The following is a 25,034-nucleotide window of genomic DNA, read 5'->3' as shown; positions in this document are numbered from 1 at the left end:
TTTGAACCCCTCTGCATAACAGAAATCTCATTTAATGAATTTCATTTATGTATGATACAACAGACTATTATTTCTGATGAAAATATTTATATATATTTATTAATGCATAAGGGTAACTTTGTAATTGACATTCCATGAAGATTTTATACTCACCCTATATGAGTTATTTTAATTCCAAACAATGCCTACTCATTGAAAGCAGCTTATTGAAACTACTACATGAAAGCAGTTTATTAATTGCTTTACAAATTAGAAAGATGACTAAGAAAATCTCTGCTCTTCAGTATCTTGCAAAGTGTATGCATGTGTCAGGAGAAAGGAGTGTTTATGTCAGAAATAATGTGAGGCAATGAACCAAAAACAGTCTATGTGTACTACAGGCACCTTGAAACCTTGATTTATTTGAAAATCTATTACATTAAAGAATAAAGTTTGTGAGCAATAGAAACTCTTGAACACAAACTTCTGAAATTATGTATATATGTTCCTAATATTAAAAATTTTTAATGTTTATTTATTTTTGAGAGAGAGAGAGAAGGAGTGTGAGTGGGTGAGGGTCAGAGAGAGACGGAGACACAGAATCTGAAGCAGGCTCAAGGCTCAGAGCTGTCAACACAGAGCCTGATGTGGGGCTCAAACTCATGAACCTTGAGATATGACCTGAGCCAAAGTCAGATGCCTAACCTACTGAGACACCCAGAAGCCCCTCCTAATATTAATATATATTATAAAGCTAGAAGATTGTTTAAGTTATTTAAATCTCTAAGTATTTTACACATTTGTTGTTTTACTTTTTAAACTCTTAGAATGCTGTGCTATAGTCATTGAATTAAAAACAGCATTTTGAGTTATTTCAGTTACCTTGAGAATAAAGACTGACAGTGTTTTAATTATATACTTTTCAGTTAGGAATTTTTGAAATTAATTATAACTTTGTAAGATATTAATTTGGAGAAGGCAGTTCATATGATCTCACTACATTATACATGAAAATGTGTCTTTGTTTCATTCATACTGTTAACAATGGAGCACATTCAGTGATTTATTTTTAGTTTATATGAAAATCAATATATTTAAAACATTTACACAGCTACTTAAATATCCCCTGTAATTTAAGATATATTTAAGTTTGAAATGTTCATAATGCTTGGACTTTGGATAAATATTTGAGAATATATACAAAAATTTCCCATTTTAAAAATGGCTTTTAAAAGGTCAATGACTGTAATTATTTTGTGAATAATAGAACTTTTCTAAAAAAACATTAGATGTGAAAGACATTAAATATCATGCCAAATGATCCACTCATATGATATTTTTTATAATTAAATGCTGTTTTAAGTGTTATGCAAAATAAGGGCTCTAAAGTTCAGGAAGAACAAAATTGTTGTTATAAGAAATAAATGAAAAAAAAAGAAATAAATGATTGGTAATCTAGCACTTACACCATGAATTTTAATACTCAGAAAAAAAGTCTTAGATTTAATTTTTTTTCTTGTACATAGAATGATGCCAAATCCATTAATTCATATAAATGTAAACGTATTTCCTTATGTACCATAATCAAACACTATACTTTGCTTTTTAGTGCACAAATGCATTGTAAACCCTAATAATTTTTTCTTTAATAATACTGAACATTGACTAAGACAATAAAATATGAAACATTTGATTTTTTTCTAATACAACTCAGAAGAACTGAATACACCTTAGTAAAAAGATAACAAAAATTTTGAATCCATGACATAAATCAAACCAAAATTAGTTCTTTTTCTTCCTCTTACTTCTCCTCTTCCTCCAAACTGGAATACTACTTAAGTGGCTATAGATTGATCATCTGTGAGATGTAGATGTATCATCTTGTAGTTAACAAGGTACTATAATGTGAAATAAAATACATTATTTAGGCTTTGGACTGATGTGGGTTAAATTCCAGCTTGACCACTTATTATATTTCTGACATAGCATGAATTCTTAACTTTTCAAATTAGTTTTCCAACTGTAAATGGGGTTGGTGTTCACTATTGTGCAGTGTTACTGTGAAGGATAAATCAGCTGGTATGTACATTATAAAATCAAGCTCGATACAGCTATTGGGAGCTCCAAAAATGAATTTACTGCCCTATTACAAAAATTTATTCTTAACTTTGCTCTCTATTGAATCCATGTACAGCTAGATCAATACCAGTAGTTCATAAATATATTGACACAACTTTTTCAGGACTTTCATGCTCTTTGATTTGTCCACATTGTTGTCTCACTTGGAAAAAGAAAGAGTCAGGCTTTCTTCCTTACAGAAAGAGTAATACTAATAAAGCTACTTTTTGTCTTGCCAATTAAAAAAGAGTGGGCATATTTCACCAGAGTGGAGTCTATTTAATCAAGTTGAAGGAGGTAAGAAGGAATACAGGAGAGGTGAGTTGACTCAAAATTATAAATGGAGGTAAAGTTAGAAGAAAAGATTAAAATGGATATTGAATTGTTCTGATCATTATAATAAAAAAAAAAGTGATTCATGTACTTTGAGATTTCATTGAAAATCTCTCTTGTCCCCATTACTTATTTTCCTATTTGTTAATCAATTACTAAAATTACCAAGGAATGCATAATTCTTTATGAGACAGATCAGAAACACATTTATTTTCCTGTTATAATTCTGAGTGTGGGATTAGAGTGAACTATATCTATACTAATACTACAGAGTGAATTACCATAAGCTCAGGCTAGGCTTTATGAAGACATCACTTACAGGCATACCTATTTTATTGCACTTTACTTTATTGTGCTTTGCAGATACTGCGTTTTTACAAATTGAAAGTTTATGGCAACCTTGTATCAAGTTAGTCTATCCACACAATTTTCCCAACAGTATTTGCTCACTTCATGTCTCTATGTCATGTTTTGGTTCTTCTTGCAATAGTTCAAACTTTTCATTATTATTCTATTTGAATTGCTGCAATCTCATGATAAAACTGTAAAGGATGGGGAGTTGCTTCTTATGGATGAACAAAGAAAGTCATTTCCTGAACTGGAATCTACTCCTGATGAAGATGCTGTGAAGATTATTGAAATGACAACAAAGAATTTAGACATTACATAAATTTAGTTGATAAAGCAGCAGCAGGGTTTGAGAGGATTGACCCCAATTTTGAAAGTTCTACTGTGGGTCAAATGCTATCAAGTAGCTCAGATGATAGTGTTTTTAGCAATAAAGTATTTTTATTTCAATTTTTTAAATGTTTATTTATATTTGAGAGAGAGAGAGAGAGAGAGAGAGAGAGAGAGAGAGAGAGAGAGAGAACCAGCAGAGGAGGGGCAGAGAGAGAGGTGGAGACAGAATCCTGAAGTCGGACGCTTAACTGACTGAGCCACCCAGACACCCCAGCAATAAAGTATTTTTAAATTAAGATGTGTTCACTATTTTTTAGACACAATGCTACTATGTCTACTACTTAATGGACTTCAGTATAGTGTAAATATAACTTTTATGTGCGCTTGGAAACCAAAAAGTTCGTTGACTTGCTTTATTGTGATATTCACTTTATAGTGGTGGTCTGAAACCAAATGGCAATATCTTCTATGTATGTCTGTATTTTTAAAATGCAACAAAGGAAAACAACACTAGATCTAACGCTTTTCTTCATTGGGAAGATTTGAAGGTCAAAGTGGTTTTTCCTTTAGGTAAATTTACTCTTTCACTTTTAGTGAAAAATATTGGTATCTTATTGACATTGAATGGATCATTTCTCTACTTCCTTTTCTTTCTTTTTCAAACAATTATGAAGTACTGTGCAGTTACATTTTGAGTGAAAATTGTTGATAACATCTGAAACAAATACTGCACATTTTATTTCTTGCAGGTGCATGCAATAATAGCACAGGCATATGCTGAAGTATAGTCTGAAAGTTAAGTGCTAGAATTCATGTGTTTAAACAAATCTTAAGGATCATTTTATTTGAGAACATTTATTGCTCAAAAGTAAACTACTGCTCAAGTGGTACTTATAAAGCTCATTGGGTTTCCATCTTGAGTGAGGTGAATATTTCTCCTTTTAAGAAATCCAGTTAGTTTTTTTTTTTTCCTTTATGTGTAGAGCTGTTGTGTGTGTGTGTGTGTGCGTGTGCGTGTGTGTGTGTGTGTGTGCATTTAACAATATTGCCATAGAAACTTCAGCACAAGTCATCTGAATAACCCCAATTTGCAAAATATCAAAGATTGAAATGTATGAGGTTTTGCAACTTGAAATACACAAAATATGGTAAGAACATGTTTTCTTAATCTTTTTAATCCCCCTACATTATTTATTTGTAAAACCTAAAAACATGTAACTTCAAACTGGTTTTGTTTAAATGTAAAAAAAGTTGTTGATTATTAATGAAGACATTGATTTTACAACAATCATATCATGCATTTACTTTAAATTTTATAAAATATATTGAATATAACTTTTTGGGGAGAATTATCTGAAAAATGCTAAAGTATAAAGTTGTGTTTTTTAAAGACACTTTGGAACTATTCCAAAGCACTGTACAAACCCAGAGCAAGGTATGGTATTTCCAAACAGCTCAGTGTTGCTCAACTAAGGAGTGGTTCAGCACTGGATAGGAAGGAGTGGCAGCTAGCCAAAAACTTAACAGTTTGTTTATTCAATCTGCTTTATGACAATTCACTATTTAAAGACAGAGATTTTGAAGTACATCTTCAAAAATTGTTGATACTGAAGTTTTATTTTGTCAACAAATAAATTACAATAGGCTGCACAAGCTCAAACCAGAACAAGTCAATTTGGCTTATGATAAGTTGGTCATTGAAAATCCTCCCCACTCCCCTTTCATTGTCCCTCAAGTACAACCTTCTCATTTAAAAATATTTTAAGTAAAGATTAAGAATGTGCCATCTGTGATATGTTAAATGGTACCTCTTTTGGTCTCTTGGCAGTTTAAACATGTTACCTCATTGTTATTCACACCCGGAGGACACAAGGGCAGCACTGTAGGTTTGCCAAGGGATGCAGAAACCCATCTCTGGATATATATTATGTCACAGAACATTTGGTAATACACAGAGCACGGGTATATCAGAAACATCTCCCAAACAGATGGAGTACATAATTATAATTTTGGTGAGTAATGTCTGATAATTAAAACACATATTAAACAATCAAATATAGCTCTGAGATGCCCATATTTGCCTGAAACTAACCCCCAACCTCTCTAAACATTAAACCAAAACAGCTACTATATTGCGGTATCTAACACAGCCTGAAAATTGCAGAGTATTATGATGAACAGAGTGGTAAAGTCTAAAGGAATGGGGCAGCAATATGTCTGATGTTTGAAAGTCAATTACTTTTACTTGAAAAATAAAGACCTGAGGAGTCACATGGGTTAGAAACAGCTGGGCGTTTTAAAACCAGCAAGTGAGTGAGATACACATGTCATTTTCCTCACAGAAGAGGCGATCATTCAAGCTGATTGCTCGAGTTGATTTAAATATCTTCTTACTGATGAGTTTTGAAATAACATAATAATATGAACCAGTTTTCCTAGCACTTTCTTGTATAAGCTTATGGAATCCTTTCTTAAAGATTAGTTAACTAAATTATTGTTTGTTTATTGTATTATGGAATACATCTATGTGTTCAAGATAAATATCTCTAACCTCAGAATATTTAGAAATGTTTGGAGTCTGCTTTTAAACATTTAATTCTGGAGGGTTTTTTCCCCCCTTAGAAATCAAGAGTTCTGTTTATCAATAAATTTGTTTTTACCTCTCTTTGAGTGTAAATTATATTTCATTCTATATTTTATTAATTATATTATTAGTTCTATACATTGCCTTCTTTATATATTCATTTGTTCATTTATCCATTAATTAGTTACACATAGATTAACTAATGTGTTAGCAAGCAGTGCCCTATTTTAGTTCCACTACCACGTTTTATGTTCCTCTACGGGAGAATTTCTATTTTAGTTTTCTTTACTACTAAAGTGCTACTCATATAGTAAGACCTCAAAACACATCTAAACTTGCTGGAAGAAAGTTGTTAAAATTATCTACTCACTGGAATCAAGTAATTGTAAAATCACAAGTTAATACCATCACTGTGCCTTGGATAGTCTACCTTTTCTCCCTTTTACATAATCCACAATCAATTACTTGACCAACTACTAAAAAGCACATACCTGTCGTTTCCAAGACTTTGGGAAAAAATAGTGTCCAGAATCGGCATTGTTGAGCACGTAGTTTAGTGTATATTTTTGGTGACTCTGCATTCAAGGTTAAATATTTTTGATCGGTGCTTCTGAAGGCAGGCCATCGTGTGCTTTTGTTCTGGGTTCCATTTGGATTTCTAAAAAATTAAAGAGACACAGTATAGTTCTACTAAAATCATTGTTAGAATATTGTTCTCAAAAACCAACAAGAGCTTTTAAAAAGTCAGAAAAAATGTGGATTTGTTTTGATGAGGTCAAGTAAAAATGAACTGGGTAGAATGTTTTCAGTAACTTGAAGCATTAAATTAGTTAAAAGTGTAGTAATTAAAATTTAAAGAAAAACTTTTTCCATGCATTTTGGCTTAACATACAAGGAAGAAAAAAATTTTTTTTTTCTATTTCAGGAATAGACAAGCTTAAACAAGCTTGAAGGGTCAGTATTCTTTTTGTTTCCTTTCATTCCTTTACCTCAGATCCAGTCTTTTCACAATGAAGATTAATACCATTTTCTCAATATCTTGCATCTATGTTGTTCTATTTGTTCCTGTCATTACTGTCTGAGTTTGTGACTGATTACACATCTTATTATGCAATAACTTCATTACTATAGGAAACTGCCTTCAGTCTCACTTTTAAAGATAAAGGTTCATTTATTTCTTTTGAGAGAGAGAGAGGAGGGGGGAGAGGCAGAGAAAGAGGGAGACAGAAAATCCCAAGTAGGTTTTGCACTGTCAGTGCAGAGTCCCTGATGAGGGATTCAAACCCATGAACCCTGAGATCATGACCTGAGCCAAAATCAAGAGTCAAATGCTTAACTGACTGAGCCACCAAGGTGCCCCAGTCTCACTTTTAAGTTGATCTTACATTCTTATAGATCTGCTCACTGATTAAAAATTGTTTCAGTGATTCACTGTGGGTTCAGATAAATTTAATTAATATGGTGCCACCCATATTTCCAAGCTTATTTTCAGATAGTCTCTGCATAAGGCAACCAACAGGAATTAGGGACAGTTCCTTAGTAATTCCCTCCTCTATTTCACTTCCTTGCCCTTGTCACAGCTACTCTGCTTGGAATCCCTTCATTTCCTGATAGCATGGGTCTAGGTCAATTCGAATTCTCTTTTTTATATTCTCCTTTTGTGCTGCTATTTCCTATATCTTTCATTGTGATTTTTAAATCAATAACACTTGTCTCTATTTTTTAGAAAAAAATTTTAAATGTTTTTTAACATTCATTTTTGAGAGACAGAGCATGAGTGGGGGAGGGGCAGAGAGAGAGGGAGACACAGAATCTGAAGCAGGCTCCAGGCTCTGAGCTGTCAGCACAGAGCCTGATGCGGGGCTCAAACCCACGAACCATGAGATCATGACCTGAGCTGAAGTGGGGCACTCAACGGAATGAGCCACACAGGCACCCCTCTATTTTTTAGAAATTTATAGTTTGGGGTTTATGTGCACCTTTGTAGCACTCAATAATATGTTCTTACCTAGATCACACAAACACAAATTCAAAGAGTAAACATTTTGAGACTCCAAATAGCCACTGGTGAGTCCCTAGATTTCCCTTTAATGAACTTTTATGCTATGATTATGAATTAGACTCTGCTCTAAGATCTAGAAATACAAACAAATATGGGAAACATATGTACATATGTGCAAGGAAGAACATTCGTGAAAACAAAGAATCAATATATGGTAGCCTAAACCAAACATAAACAAAGGGACACAAATTGTCAGAAGAGGGAACAATCACTACATGTTTGCAAGAAAATTGCCTGAAGGAAGGAGATTCTAACTGACATAAGAAGAGCAAATAAAGAACTGATCCAGGAAGAGAAGTTGGAAAAACTAGAGAAGGGGAAAACAATTAACATAAGTATAAATAATGAGTGTTCATGTTAGGTCAAATAACAATGAAAAAACTAGTTTTCTTGGAATATAGGATAAAGGACATCCTATTAGAGTTACAGCTTCAGGATATCAGTGTTATTGCATTAACATCTGACAGCCTAGGAAAATGGTTTGAAGTACAACTTCAGGCATTTATTATTCTTAAGGGATTTTTGACTAAATGGCTTATTTTGAACATAACATTTTAGAAATACTGACCTGGAAGTTATCCAGAATAATCAAGAACCTATAGTCACAGGTATTTCTATCATAAACAGAAGACTAAAGTGATAAGGATAAGTAATTCATTCCTTTCTCCTAGAGTCTACCTTAAGTAAAATTATGTAAGAAAAACTCTGGTTGAACTTTTCTAAAAATTCAATGCACAAATTTCTTTGTCATTCTAATAGTTCTGTAGATTGGTATGGATAGAAAGTTCGGAGTAGTGACAGCAGATACAAGGTTTTTTTTGTTGTTGTTGTTTTGTTTTGTTTTGTTTTCCAAAAGCCTGTGAACTCAGTAGATTTTGGAAAGAGAAGCAGGCACTCATTCAGCGTGGTTATCTACAGGCACATTTTGCCATCAAGAACTTGTATCGAATAAGCACCATAAATTCATATTTTATCATAAAAGTAGACATATTCAACCATGAATTCAGGAGCTTTGGAGATAAATAGCTTCTTGATGGACTAGTTGATTTTATGTAGGAATTGAATGGTTAAAAAGAATTATTAATAACCAGAGCTATTCAAGCTAAACCAATATCATAACAGGAGTGAAACCTCCTGCTTTAGGGTATTATTTGAGAGAGGTCATGAAGAAAATTTCTCTGGATCACAGATGGCACACTTGTCTAGGTGAATTATATAGTCTTTTCCCTTTCTTTTAAAGCTTTAGAAGCTAACAAGTACAGCTGCTGGAGGCTGGATATTAAACCAGGAGAACCATTGGTCTGATTCGGTACAGCAATTCTTATGTTCCTAAATTGCCCACTTTCCTTCTAATTCCACTCTAATTAACTTATGGCACGATTTTAACTGCTCATTCATTTCTGGCTGCTGCAAATGGTGACTTAAAGTGAGCTGACTCGTACTTGAGTTCAAGAGCAAAGCACTATTGGCACTGCCCGTGTTCATTTGACAAACTTTGTTCTATGAAATAACTCATGAAATTCCAAAATGCAATTCAGAGATAATAAAATTCCTTTGCCTATGGATGCAGATATAGTTTTCAAAAAGTGATTGAAATAGCTATTGAAGCGATGGAGCATTTTACTGTATAATTTGAAGAAATCTTCGAAGAATTTAAAACTTAACAAGAGATATAATTCACTTTCTATCCACATCAATTAAAGACTTTATGAAATACAACGTATTTTCCAGATACACAATTCTGAAACACTATATAATTTTAGTCTCAAAACTATAAGATATATTTAAACATCTTGGCTTTGCTGTTTTTTAAAAATATTTCCTGTTCTTGTCACAAAATATAGACTTCAAAGTGCTAATACCTGAATTTTTTTTTTATAAAATAGAGAAATCTCTGCTCTGTTTTTACTATGAGATTTTTTCCCTACTTTGTGGTATACAGAAGCGGTCTAAATATCATTCATTACACTTTTCCTCTTATGTAGGTTTGAAAAGTTTTAAGACACAGCTTGTTTAACCAAAAAGGCAAAGTATTTTCCTAACATCTGTATTTCAGGAAATTACCTGCTTGTCATTGATATTTGAGCAAAGATTTGATGTCTTATTTTATGAATAGACTTATAAAAAAGACTTTAATTGACTCAGGATGCCTGATATGAAGACAAAGTATGCATTCAGCTCTGTGCATCAAGTTTTCTTGGGATTATAAATCCCAGGATTGCCTATCAATCTTAACATAAGAATTAAGATTCTTTTTGATTAAGAATTTTGAGACAATGGTATCTAAGAAAGCTATACAATGATTTTAAAGTGAATATATTTCTAGTAAGATAAAGCCATGATTAGTAGTTGTAAATTGAAAGGCCATCTGAAATATTCCACTCCTGTGAGAGGGCTACAGATGACACTGGATAATTTCTTAAATATGAAAATGTTTATAGATTTATATTCTATGTTAAGTCACACTTGAATAAAATTGTATATTAATTTACAGAGTAGAAGGGCTATTAGAGAATCTGAATTTAGCAAAAAAAAATTCATCTATTCATTCAACAAATACTGAATGCATATAATTTCAGGTTTATTTAAGTCACAGAAAATCAACAAAGACAAAAATAAAAACTCTTGCCCCTTGCAGTATTCATTCTTTGAGGAAGATAGACAATAAACAAGATAAATAAGGAAAATACAATATGTTGGGTAGTAATAGTTCTAGAGAGGGGGCAGTGGTGAAGGAATATGCAATAATGAATTTGATTGGCCTTGGTCCATAGTTCCTATGAGGTAACCTCTGAATGTTTGGAATTTTGCACCATACCGAACTGTTTATGCTAACACGGCGACTCATGGTGGGCATCAATGGCTTTTGCTAAAGGCTTGACTCAGGGTGGGGCTGTTCACACTGATATCTTATGGAAGGAACCAGCCATTCCAGAAGGACCAACCATGTGATTAGAGGGTTGGGACTTTGAGCTAGGTAATATCAACCTGACCTCCAGGAAGAGGAAGAGGGCTGAAGATTGAGTTCAAACACAGTGGCTAATAATTTAATCAACTATGCCTATATAATGAAATTACAATAACACTCTGAACCTTAAGCTCAGGTGACCTTCCTGGGCTTGTGATACTCCATGTACACATTGCCACAATTAATGCCATGAAGGTAATGCATCTATGAGGTCCCAGAAGCTTTGCCTTTGGAATCCTGTCAGTACCAGATCCTGTTTTATGTATCTCTTCTTTTGACTGGTTCTGATATATATCCTTTTATTATATAAAAACTGCAATTGTGAAGCATCTTGGTGGCTCAGTCGGTTAAGTAGTCTACTCTTGATTCTGGCTCAGGTCATGATCTCACAGTTGGTGAAATTGAGTCCCTCATCTGCACTGACAGCACAAAGCCTGCTTGGGATTCTCTCTCTCTCTCTCTCTCTCTCTCTCTCTCTCTTTCTCTTTCTCTCTCTCTCTCTGCCCCTCCCCTGCTCTCTCTCAAAATAAATAAAGAAATCTTTTAAAAAAGATTGCTCGCTCTCTCTCTCTCTCTCTCTCAAATAAATATTGAAGAAAACAAAACTTCAATTATAATTATAGCACTCTCCTGAGTTCTGTGAGTCATTCTGGGGCATGATTAAATCTGAGGAAGTTCACAGAGACTTCAAATTTAGAGCCCACTATTCTGAAGTGAGGGTGGATCTGGTGGCTTTGAACTTGCAACTAGTGTCAGAAATCTTGGGCTAACTTGGAAGTCTGAAGGCCTGAGCCATTAACCTTGATTTGGCTACCTCAGGGTAGGGAAGCTGCAATATTTGATAGGAAAGGAACTTTTAAGTAAAGAAGAAGAAGAGGACTGAGATATGCAATTTTTTGGAGGAAGAACATTTCAACAGAAGGGCTAGAAAGCAAAGGCTACAAGACAGATAAGCATCTGGAGTTTTCCATGAAAAGTGAGTAAGAGAGTGGGGCTAGAGTAGAGCCAGCCAGGGAGGGAGTAGTCTGAGGGGAAGTTGGAGAGGTAACAGGAGACCACATTAATTAGTGAACTATAGGTCCTTGTAAGCTTTTTATGTCTACTCTCAGTGGGAGAAGTAATTGGAGGGTTTGCACAAAGAAGAGACAAGATCTCACTTATATTTTTCAAAAGATTATCTGGCTGGAATTCTGGGAATAGACTGCAGAGAATCCAAAGCCAGAATCAGAGAGAGCACCTAGGAGACCACTGTATAATTTAGGTGAGAGATGATGGTTGTTTGAACCAGGTAGGTAGTAGTAGAAGTTGAGAGAAGTGGTCATATCTTGAGTGTATTGAAGGTAGAGAGCACCCTTGCAATTTGCCAATGGAGTAGATATAGAGAGAGAGCAGTCAAGGATGACACCAAGGATATTGGCCTGAAAAATTAGAAGGATGAATGGAGTTGCCATTACTGAGATAGAAACTGCTGCAAGAAGAACATATTTGGAGGAAAATATTGAGAATTCAGCTCTTTGCATGTTAAATTTGAGATACAAATACAGAATGGAAGTAGACAGTTGGAATTTAGTGGCTAATCTTTATTTTACTGAGGGAATCTCTGTCTTACAAATGGATTCACAAGCTCTTGAAGGTACTATTCCCCAGGAACACCAATATTCTGACTCAGTTTCCAAATTTCAATGCAGAAATGACATTTAAAAATATACACCTTGCAATAAATGAATTCATAGGACACACAGCACCTGTCCCTTCCTATATTGTAGCTCCTTGGTCTAATGTTCCTCTTACCATCTTGTCAGACAGGCCTTCCTTGATGACTCCATTAAAATGGCCAGTCTCAATTTCCTCACACTTCAAAATTTACTTTTTAAGTTTTTATTTAAATTCTGGTTACTTAATATACAGTGTAATTTTAGTTTCAGGAGTACAATATAGTGACTTAACACTCGCATACAACACTTGATCCTCATCACAGGAAGTGTATGCCTTAATCCTCACCACCTATTTTACCCATTCCCACACCCACCTCCCTTCTGGTAACCATCAGTTTGTTCTCTACAGTTAAGAGTCTGTTTCTTGATTTGCCTCTCTTTTCCCTCTTTGTTCGTTTGTTTTGTTTCTTAAATTCCACATATGAGTGAAATCCTATGGTATTTGTCTTTCTCTGACTTATTCCACTTTTCATAATACTCTCTAGCTCCATCCATGTCATTGCAAATAGCAAGATTTCATTCTTTTTTATGGCTGAATAATTCTCAAAATTTATTTTAACTGCACATTTTCCTCTTTCCTCATTACAGAGTGCTGTGGTCTGAATGTTTGCATGCTCTCAAAATAAAGTGATGGTCTTAGAAGCTGGAGCCTTTGGGAAGTGCTTCAGCCATAAAGGCAGGCTCTCATGAATGGGACTGGTGTCTTTATACAAAAGGTTTCATAGAGATCCTTTGCCCCTTCCACCACATGAGGACACAACGAGAAGGAGCTGGCTATCAGTTAGGAAGAGGGTCTTCACCAGAAGCTGACCGTGCTGGTAACTTAATCTTTGACTTCTAGTCTCCAAAAGTGTGAGCTGTTGTTTAGAAGCTACCATATCTGTGGTATCTTGGTATCGCAAGAATGGGCTAAGACAGAGGGTAAGCTCCATGCAAACCATCATTTATTTACAACCTAAAACTGTGCTGAATCATAGTATTTAGGAAATAAATATGAAGAAAAAAATAAGAAACATCACAACATCATGGTAGTTTATCTCATTTGTCTTTAACTATAGTAAATATTCACATTTAAAAACCACCACCACATGGGAAATTATATTTCAAAGATGACTTATATGACTATAAGAGTCTATAGGATAGTTTTAACATGTGCCTTACACGTAAACTATTTTTTACCATGACAGTTTAACATTTAAATAAACATAATTGATAACATAGCATAAATTTGTGCCTAGGAGATCTCATTTAAAAAGTGAGATGTGCAGATTTATTATTCTTAGAAAAAAATTAGGAACCAATTGAGCAAAACTGATCAAAAAGAAACTAAAAAGGAGATAATATCATGATTAGTAGTGGTAGCAGAAAATGAAAAGTTTCACAAGTTGCTTCTATTTTGACATTTATGTAAAGAGCAAACAAAGCAATTTAACATAGTAAACAAATTTTCTCTTCATATATAAGTATATAATGATGAACATGAATTCATAATATAATCTATTTTAGAAAAATATGAAGACAGGTAAAACAGTGATGCTAGTACATAGCAAGGGATAAATAAAATCCTGTTTCTCTCAAGATCATATTCTTTGCTTCATTTTGTATACAGGCAACTCCTTACGATAAATATAGACATTAAATACATTTTGAAGTAGTTTTATTCCTTCTAGAGACATTTTCTGTGACTATATTTATAAATTTGACAAAGTGCCATTATTGATTTCATTTAAGTGTGCTAAAAACTATTCAATCTTTAAAACTGACCAAACAATAGCTTTTTAAATTAAATTAATAGTAACATTTATTCTTTTAAAAATTTTTTTAACATTTATTTATTTTTGAGAGACAAAGAGAGGCAGAGCATGAGCAGGGGAGGGGGAGAAAGAGATACAGAATCCGAAGCAGGCTCCAGGCTCTGAGCTGTCAGCACAGAGCCCAACGCGGGGACGCAGGGCTCAAACTCACGAACTGAGAGACCATGACCTGAGCTGAAGTTGGACGCTCAACCAACTGAGCCACCCAGGTGCCCCAATTGTAACATATATTCTTAATCATATAACCAACTAAATATCCACTGAATTCTCTTAAATCAACTTAGTATTAATTTGTGAATGCATTCCCAATAATTCAAACATACTGCCTCCATTTTAACCTATAAGGCTGTATCCTAGGTTGATCAATTAATTTTATAGAACTTATACTGAACTTTATCGTTTCCTACAAGTTTCCAAGATGAATCTTTAAAGACAAATGGAATAATTTAAATAATTTTTCTTTGCATACAAACACACAAACATGCATATTTCTATGTATCTGACTCCTGACCCTGTGTGTGTGTGTGTGTGTGTGTGTGTGTGTGTATTCTGCAACTCGAATATTAGAGGTACCAAAAACAATTGAACAAATATCACTTATATACAAATGTAATTTATATCATACTATTGAAATTCACTGTAAAAGTACCAGTACCAGACTATATAGATAACAACTATATTTTGAGCTTTAGAGTAAATAACATCTTACTTATTTTTGCATATTCAGCATGTATCATAAGCCTGCACAGAAACTATACGTTCAATAAATCCTTGCTTAAATGAGAACTAAGTGACTAGCCTTCAGAACTTTGGATGTATTTTAGATGAATTTAATATCAGTTATAAAATATTAATTTTCACAGTATTAGAAGAGAGGAATTAACTTTATTCTCATGTGTTAAGATGACAAAAAGTCTTGTAAATAATACTCTTCTCAGGTTAAAAACTTGAAAACTCACATTAGCTCTTTAAGTGTCTAAAGTAATAATGCATTTAATGTCCAAGTCCTACATCAGCTGATGAGGAGTCACAATATGCATGACTTTCTGAGTTTCTCATAAGCCCTGTTCACAAACTGAAACTCAGCTCTTTTCCAAGGTTCATTTTTGGCCTCATCTAGATTCACTGTAGTTTGTTAGGAAGGTTTTTATGGTCGTACTGTTCTCCCTTTGTAGGCAATAAGGGCAAAAATATTAGTTACTAAAGCAATATGTAGTGTATAATAATGTAGTTGTGCATAGAGAGTTTTTTATAAATAGATTATTTGCAATTTAAATTATATTTAATGCAAATATCTAAACCTAGTTCACTTTTGTTGTTTGCTTCCTTCCATCTCTTGACATTTCCAGTGCAAACTGTGGAGATGAGAGAAGTAATTATGGACAAACAAGTCTCTAGATTCATTGGTTTGTTAAGTTTCCCCCTTACTCCAACAGGTTTGTTATTCTAGGCAAGAGTCTGGGTACCCAGAAGGTCAGGACTGTATAGTACAACACAGAAGTTGTCAGTAATTCAGAAATTCTTTAACAATGACTTCTTGCATCTAAATCTACTGTGTGGATACAGTCCATGGTCAAGTTGGTTATTAAATTTTTATTATTTATCATTCCTAACTAGTGGATTGGAATACATTCTTAACCTCACAGTAAAATAGGAATACAGATATTTATGAGAGAAAGAGAGATCAGAGGAAGAGGAAAAGAAAAGAAGGGAAGAAAAGAGAAGAATCCTAAAGGCCATGTAAAAAACTGTATGATCCTGTTACCAAATTTGCTCAAAAAACAAACCATATCAATAGGCTAAACCACCTATGGAAGAAAAAAAGAGAGGGAGGTTTATTTTCACTCACCATTAATAAAAAGGAACACATTACATTTCAGTTAAATAAATACCATTAGTTAAATGAGATATGTTTAGCTGCATATCATCTTCTAACTTTGAGAATAATTAGTAACTGTAGTAACTGAAGGTAGGCAGCATATGGGCTGAGGTTTCAGCACTAGCAATAAGCAAAGGCCCATTATAATATAGTATAGCTAGATATGTGCTATGCAAGTGGATGCCTGGTAAGAAAGAAACATCTAGTCTAAAGGATGATCATAAAAAGTAAAACTGTGGAATATTAAAGTAAGGTAAGATTTTTTTAAGTGTATTTACTTATTTTGAGAGAGAGAGAGAGAGAGAGAGAGACATAATAGGAGGGCTAGAAAAAGAAGGAGAGAATCCCAAGTGGGCTCTGGGCTGGCAGCACAAAGCCCCAGAAGGGACTCAAACCCACGAATTGTGAAATCATGACCTGAGCTGAAATCAAGAGTTGGACACTTAACCGACTGAGCCACCCAAAGTGCCCCATGAGGTGAGAGTCCTTCAGGAAACTTGTCTAAACAACTACTACTACTACTACTACTTCTTCTTCTTCTTCTTCTTCTTCTTCTTCTTCTTCTTCTTCTTCTTCTTCTTCTTCTTCTTCTCCTTCTTCTCCTCCTCCTCCTCCTCCTCCTCCTCCTCCTTCTCCTCCTCCTCCTCCCCCATCTTCCTCTTCCTCTCCTCCTCCTCCTCCTCCTTCTTCTTCTTCTTCTTCTTCTTCTTCTTCTTCTTCTTCTTCTTCCTTCTTCCTTCTTCCTTCTTCCTTCTTCTTCCTTCTTCTTCCTTCTCCCTCTTTTTCCTTCTCCTCCCCCTCCTCCTCCCCCCTCCTCCTCTTCCCCTTCTTCTTCTTCTTCTTCTTCTTCTTCTTCTTCTTCCTTCTTCCTTCTTCTTCCTTCTTCCTTCTTCTTCCTTCTCCCTCTTCCTCTTTCTCCTCCCCCTCCTCCTCCTCTTTCTTCTTCCTTCTTCCATATTCTTCCTTCTTCTTCTTTCATCTTTCTTCTTCCTTCTTCTTCCTTCTCCCTCTTCTTCCCTCTCCTCCCCCTCCTCCCCCCTCCTCTTTCTTCTTCTTCTTCTTCTTCTTCTTCTTCTTCTTCTTCTTCTTCTTCCTCTTCTTTCTTTCTTCTTTCTTCCTTCTTTCTTCCTCTTCTTCCTCTTTTTAACTAGTGCCTAACAGAGAACCTGGCACTGGTTATCAATGTTGCTGAACCCAATCATATTTAAGAAAAAAAGGGGGTGGGAGGAAAATGTTTCAAATACACACAAACATGTTTCTCCTTTTAATCCAAATCTAAGTCCTCCTACACATATTCACCTTTGCTGAGATGTAGTATTTTGTTTTCCCTAAATTAATAACTAAGAAAAAGTTACCCAACTTAAAACACATTTCTGTTTTGTAAAAACTTTTAAATCTTAATTACTATTTAAATGTGGCCACTGTACTTAACCCACTCTCCTAAATACTGCACTGCAATAGTTGGATAGAGTCATGCAAACAAGTTGATTTCCAAGATGCAGTTCCCATTTAGCAATTGGTTTTCACTGCACATCTTCAGTTGTTTATCAGCTGAAAGAGCAAAAGGTTTCCAAACAAAAGATCTCTAAGATCTTTACTATCCTGGTAAAGTATGGCATGATGGATGACCAAGCTTTCTTGGTCTGGTAAATTATTCTTTCTTCTTTCCTCTGCATTGTTTGGACAGAATGATTTGTTTAATTATCTGGAGAGTTAAACAGGAATACCAGGCAATGTTTGGCTCCTCCAGCTCTCCAGAAAATGAACTGGGTTGAACACTAGAGTGATTTATTTATTTATTTAGTGCTTTTTAAAGTTTTTATTTAAATTCCAATTAGTTTACATACAGTGGTATTAGTTTCAGGTGTGAAATATAGTGATTCAATACCTGCATACACCTGGTGCTTATCACAGCAAGTGCACTCCTTAATCCCGATCACCTATTTTTACCCATCCCCCACATACCTCCCCACTGGTAACCATCAGTTTGTTCTCTATAGTTAAGGTCTGTTTTACCTTCCCCTCTCTCTTTTTTCACTTTGTTTGTTTGCTTTGTTTTTAAAATTCCACATACAAATGAAATCATATGGTATTTGTCTTTCTCTGTCTGACTTCTTTCCCTTAGCATAATACTTTTTAGATCTATCCATGTCATTGCAAATTGCCAGATTTCATTTTTTTATGACTAATATTCCATTGTGTATATATACCACTTCTTTATCCATTATCCGTTGATGGACACTTGGGCTGTTTCCATAATTTGGCTATCATAGATAATGCTCTATGAACATTGAGGTGCATGTATTCTTTTGAATTAGTATTTTTGTATTCTTTGGGTAAATACCTAGCAGTATTTACAATTGCTGGATAATAGGGTAGTTTTTTTGTGGGGGGGAGGAGCATCTATATTGTTTTCCAGAGTGGCTGTACCTGTGCACATTCCCACCAACAGTGTGAAAGCTTTCCTCTTTCTCCACATCCATGCCAGCACCTGTTATTTCTTGTACTGTTGATTTTAGCCATTCTGACAGGTCTGAAGTAATATTTCATTGTAGTTTTGAATTGTATTTCCCTGATGATCAGTGATGTTGAGCACCTTTTCATGTGTCTGTTGGCCATCTGTATGTCTTCTTTGGAGAAATGTCTGTTCTTGTCTTCTGCCCATTTTTTAATTGGATTACTTGTGCTTTGGGTGTTGAGTTTTAGAAGTTCTTTGTATATTTGTATAGTAACCCTTTATCACATAAATCATTTTCAAATATCTTCTCCCATTCCATAAGTTGCTTTTTAGTTTCATTTATCACTTCCTCCACTGTGCAGAAGCTTAGGGAGAAGCAGAAACTTATTCTCCCTCCCTTCCTCCCTTTCTTCCTTCCTCCTTTCCTTCTTTTCTTTCTTCTTTTCTCTTTGTTAGCTTGGCAAGTGCATCCATATATCTTGCCTAATTTCCAAGTGTCCAAATGCATTATATTTGCATTATAATTTTGTTTCTAGTGGCAATAGATCAACCACTATCATTTGTATATGATCACATGAATTCCCAGAGACACTACAGTCCAAGGGTCTGTAGAAATTCCAGAAGCACTTTTACATAACAACACTAGAGCTCTTATTTTAATAAAAGGCAAACTTAACATTAATTATGGATAAGAAAATGATCCCAAACTGGAAACAAATTTGTTTCTCTTTTGACTCTTCCAAATTCTATCAGTTTTGTACTTCATGTTGGTTTGCTGTAGTCTCTGCCATAAAGATAATGGCAGCAAACCCACAGTTTCAGGAATAAGCCTAGGAAATGCCAAGAAAAAGTCCTGGAAACTTAGTTTTGTAGTAGCATATATATCTTAAAATAGTTTGATTTTAAGGGAACACTTGAACATTAGAAGAGACTTGGGAAATCAAATGCTCTAAGAAAATTGTACAAAATCGCAATTATTGCATTTTTTTTCTTTAATGTGTAGTTTGAGCATATCAAATAATTCTCCTTGAATTAAAAGTTATTTTCTTTATATCACTATTCACTGGAGGTCCCTATATTTGAGTAATCACTTCCATTAGACTGAAAAGCTCCATGAGAGCGGAGAACATGACTGTGTGCTCATTCCCATAGCCTAGTATAGTCAGTGCTCAGTAAAGGCACGGGGTAGCCTACTAGACCTTGCTGAAGTAAGTAAACCATTAAATTGATTATATTTCAACTTATTATAATTTTATGTATAAATATATAAATATAATTTTTTCTAATGTGCAAAGAAAGATTTAGCTAATTAATATATTACAAAATATAATCTTTCAACTATCTATATATGATTTTATTTGTATATTTACAGGGCATTGTTTTTAGGGAAAGTAAGTAATGGAAACAAGTGTGCCACATTAAGGTACATGGATAGCAATAATATCATTTTTGGAGAAACTGTCAGCATAACAAATAATTTAAGTAGTAAATTTTATGGCAATGCACATATATACAGAGCTTCAAATTACACTCAATGAATTTTCCAAAGTGAGCACTCAAGCATATTTAATTTCTAATCATTAAAATAGTTATATATACAAACCAATCTTATTTCATTTTAATGAGAGGTAAAAACATTTGATCTAAGTGATATTAAGTCTATATGAACATTGGAGAGATAACAGTAAATTATATATTTTCTATCTACAATATAAAATAGGATGCTGTTTTTCAATAATTCTATTATATTACTTGAACAATAATTAATAGATTAGAAATTATCCTATCCATATTTTTTAAAATATTATTTAAAATTTTTATGATGTCCTATCCCAGCGTCAATCATTTCTCATTAAAGAATTATATTTATTTATTAACATGGAGTTGGAAATGTTTTATAATCAATGATTTTCTGTTCTTAACCTTTTTCTGGATATTTTTCTAGCTTTTCTATTACTTAAATTTTTTTTTAATATTTTTACTCAATAATAAATAAAGGTTTCCTGAAGTAATGTTGTCCAATCTCCTATGCAGTATTTTATTCCCTGTAAAATATCTACATAAAGCTATTCCAGCTTCTGTTCATTCCCTTTCCATAATGGGATGTGTGTCACATTCTGGACCAGGTCGTTCCAATCCCTGACAACTTTATTCATTACTAATTCTACTTGATAAAACAGACCTGTATTCAGGCCCTGCTAGAATTCCAGGCACTGTGGATATTTTTTATTCTTTCTCAAAGAGAAATATGTTTTTTTTTCTTTTTTTATACTGTTAAAAATGGTCTCTATATGAATTTTACCCAAAGGTTCTCTGTTTTGTGCCCACATAGAATATATCTAAACTCTCTTTTATGACATAATTTTTTTTCTTGAAACCAGCTACACTCACTGCCACAACAAACACCTTTTTTTTTCCCCTCCAGACTAAATGTAACCTCTTCACTTGTGAGACAGTGAGGTTATTCTTAATCGGAGATGTATCACATAATAGACAGTGTTTTGTTGCATTTTTTAATCCACAATAAAATATCAAGCTAATTTTTTTTCAGGAAGTTGTTTGTTATTTCTTCATTGAATTTTATCACCTAGTGTGTGCCAGGAATTCCTCTCTGGACAATGGATATAGGACTGATAAGGTCCCTGATCACAGAGATCCATTATTTTAATTTGTGGAGATAGACAATATATAAACAAAGTAACAGATATAAAAAATTCAGATAGTAATATTGTTGATGAAGAAAGACAAATAGTATAGCCAAACATCTTTAACAAGCATGTACTAATTCAGAACTGGCTATTGATTCATGGAAAAGTTTGAGGTGAGCTGACAGGTGTTGAAAGCAAACCTTACTTCTTGTGCTGCTTCTTGGCTACAGTTTTCTGGCATTTCCTTAGAAAAGGAAATTTAAGAAGGATGAACAGAGTGGACTTTGCAGTTCTCATAGATGCTAAGTACAGCTCAAGCAGTCCCTCCTGGACTTCCTTAGAGACAATGTTGAGTGTAATTTCTTAATGACTTGCAAATTGCGGCTAAGTCAGTCATAGGGTTTTACTTCTTATATACGAAGCAGATGTATCATAATAAAAACCAAAAAGATAATCATTTTACATTGGCTAGTAAGATTTAATAACTTGTGAATTTAAAGACAGTGTTCCTTGGACACTTTTTCATGAATTTTATGTAAAACTATCTGAAGTAATGCTAAAGAATTACAAATATTTGTTTCTGGGGCACCTGAGTGGCTCAGTCAGTTAAGCGTCTCTGAATTTTGGCTCAGGTCATGATCTCATGCTGATGTAGTTTGAGCCCTGCATCAGGCTCTGTGCTGACAGTGTGGAGCCTGCTTGAGATTCTCTCTGTCCCTCTCTCTCTACCCCTCCCCACTCATGCTGTCTCTGTCTCTCTCAAAATACATAAATTTAAAAAATATATTATTTTCTGTTAAATTGTATGTTGTTTTATTATTATAGCTATAGAAATAATTATCTTCCTATGATCAGATATATTTTTGACATTTTATATGAATATATAATTATGAAGTAAATATAAATTATGAAATATAATATGTAAAATTAATAAATATATACTTGAAATTAGAAATTTTAAAACTTTCTTAATCTGAGAGGTGGAAAAAAATTATTTTCTACATAGAAATAGTAGCTATATAAAGAAGAAGAGGAACAAGTGATCTTGGTTACAATGTATTTATCTCACAGTTTAAGTTTCTAAACTATTATTTCAGGTACCATAATTTAGAAACAACTTTAATATCAAGAAACAAGGTGGAAAAGGTATTTACTAAAAATACTATTGCGGGGCACCTAGGTGACTCAATCAGTTAAGCATCCAACTCTGGATTTCAGCTCAGGTCATGATCTCATGGTGTGAGATGAAGCCCAGCATGGGGCTCCATGCTGGGCGTGGAACCTACTTAAGATTCTCTTTCCCCCTGCCCTCCCTCCCAAAAAAGATTCTCTCTCTCCCTCTTCCTCTGCCCCTCCCCCACTCACATTCTTGTGCACAATTTCTTTCTCTCTCTCTCAGAAAAACAATGTTATTGGCTGTGTGATCTTGGGCAATTTTCCTAAACTCCCCAATCATCAATTTATTTGTAGAATAGGAATATTAATGCATTTTACACACATTCATTGTAAAGAATGCATGAAATATCTATATAGAATGTTTAGAATCATAATAGAATATTTAATAGTAAACATTAATAAAGTATTTAACAAATGGGTCTTAGTCTTAATAAAACATTTAATAAGTGGAAAGTGTGATGAATAAGTAGATGACAACAGCAATGGTAAAGGTGATAACAGCACTGTCCTATAGCCACCAAAGCCACTCTGGCTGTTGCCTACAGGCTTTCCACAGTAGAATTCATATTACTTACTGGACATGTTTTCCCAATAAAGATGTGAGGTAGGTTTTATTAGGGAAATAGAGACATGGTGGAATTAATCACCTTGGAAACTATATGGCAAGGATCAAGTGTATCTTCCTATAATGGCCATGTTCTTTCTGATCCATTATAGTTGGAAGTTCAACAAAAAAATAAGGCTATTTTTGTTGGATGAAAGAAGAACCAAGAAATCAGTTCAGTGTGTGTTAGATTTTCAACTTTTCATGTGATTTATTTCAATCTTTTTGGAATTAAAAAGTAATGAAAATAAAACGGTGTTTTATCTTTTAAACATACTTGTAATTAAGAAAAAAATCTTCATGGGACCTCATCAAAATAAAAAGCTTCTGCACAGCAAAGGAAACAATCAGCAAAACTAAAAGGCAACCAATGGAATGGGAGAAGATATTTACAAACAACATATCAGATAAAGTGTTAGTATTCAAATCTATAAAAACGTATCAAACTCAACAGCCAAAAAACAAATAATCCAGTGAAGAAATGGGCAAAAGACATGAATAGACACTTCTCCAAAGAAGACATTCAGATGGCCATCTGACACATGAAAAAATGCTCCACATCACTTATCATCAGGGAAATACAAATCAAAACCAAAATGAGATACCACCTCAAACCTGTCAGAATGGCTAACATTAACAACTCAGGCAACGACATATGTTGGCAAGGAAGCAGAAAAAGAGGAACTGTTTTGCACTGCTAGTGGGAATGCAAACTGGTGCAGCCACTCTGGAAAATAGTATGGAGGTTCCTCAAAAAGTTAAAAAGAGAACTACCCTACCACCCAGCAATTGCACTACTTGGTATTTTCCAAGGGATACAGGTGTGCTGTTTCAAAGGGGCACATGCACCCACCCCAATGTTTATAGCAGCACTATCAACAATAGCCAAAGTATGAAAAGAGTCCAAATATCCATTGATGGATGAATGGGTAAAGAAGATGTGGTATACACACACACACACACACACACACACACACACACACACACACACTATGGAGTATTACTCAGCAATCAAAAAGAATGAAATCTTGCCCTTTGCAGCTAGGTGGATGGAACTAGAGGGTATTATGTTAAGCAAAATTAGTCAGAGAAAGACAAATATCATATGACTTCACTCATATGAGGAGTTTAAGATACAAAACAGATGAACATAAGGGAAGGGAAGCAAAAATAATATAAAAACAGGAGGGGGACCAAAACATAAGAGACTTTTAAAGATAGAGAACAAACTGAGGGTTGCTGGAAGGGTTGTGAGAGAGGGAATGGGCTAAATGGGCAAGGGGCATTAAGGAATCTACTCCTGAAATCATTGTTGTTCTATATACTAACTAACTTGGATATAAATTAAAAAAATAAATTAAATAAAAATTTAATAAATAAATAAATAAATCATAAATAAAAAGAAAAAATCTTCATCCCAACACTTTTTAGAAAACCTATTCCTTCAGACATGAATTTACCACAATTTATCTTATTTGCACATCGATGAGAATATTATGCATGAAATAGCTTTTAATTTAATACACATTTTTAAGTTATATCTCTTTTGCTACCACCATTATTTTCTCTTATATTATCCTGCTTTTTGTCTGTGTAGTTGAAAAAAATATTTTAAGTATGTTTCTGTTTCTTATGCTATAAAGCACTAATTCTTAATGTGAAGAGAAATAAGAGAGGAGAAACAGTGGTGATAAGGAGACACATCTATTTAGGGGTTATTCAGAATTATTTGCAGGACCTTTTAAAATTGCACCTGCTCACCTAGAGTTTTTGATAAAGGTGTAAGTCCTTTTCTTTATCTTTACAATCACTGTCATTGTGACCCAATATTCTGGAGGCAAGTAAAGACCTTGTTATTCAAATGTTTGTAATAAATTAAAAATCAAGGGGCACCTGGGTGGCTCAGTCGGTTAAGCATCCGACTTTGGCTCAGGTCATGATCTCAGTCTGTGAGTTCGAGCCCCGTGTCGGGCTCTGTGCTGACAGCTCAGAGCCTGGAGTCTGCTTCAGATTCT

At 34.1% G+C, this 25,034-nt stretch overlaps 1 protein-coding gene across 5 annotated transcripts in view; it reads right to left on the bottom strand.

Annotated features, from left to right (window-relative positions):
* Positions 1 to 25,034, bottom strand: part of BCHE (butyrylcholinesterase) — an 86,607-nt gene that overhangs the window by 22,991 nt on the left and 38,582 nt on the right. For all 5 annotated transcript variants that reach the window (XR_008297840.1, XM_053221239.1, XM_053221238.1 and 2 more), the window contains one exon: positions 6,187 to 6,353. Coding sequence is in view for 4 of the 5 variants with exons in the window: in XM_053221239.1 (XP_053077214.1) it covers positions 6,187 to 6,353 (167 nt within the window). In the remaining variant the exon portion in view is untranslated. The remainder of the gene's footprint in view (positions 1 to 6,186; positions 6,354 to 25,034) is intronic.

The sequence above is a fragment of the Acinonyx jubatus genome, chromosome C2, assembly GCF_027475565.1.
Source record: "Acinonyx jubatus isolate Ajub_Pintada_27869175 chromosome C2, VMU_Ajub_asm_v1.0, whole genome shotgun sequence".
Taxonomy (NCBI): domain Eukaryota; kingdom Metazoa; phylum Chordata; class Mammalia; order Carnivora; family Felidae; genus Acinonyx; species Acinonyx jubatus.
This window is presented reverse-complemented; position numbering and strand designations above follow the sequence as displayed.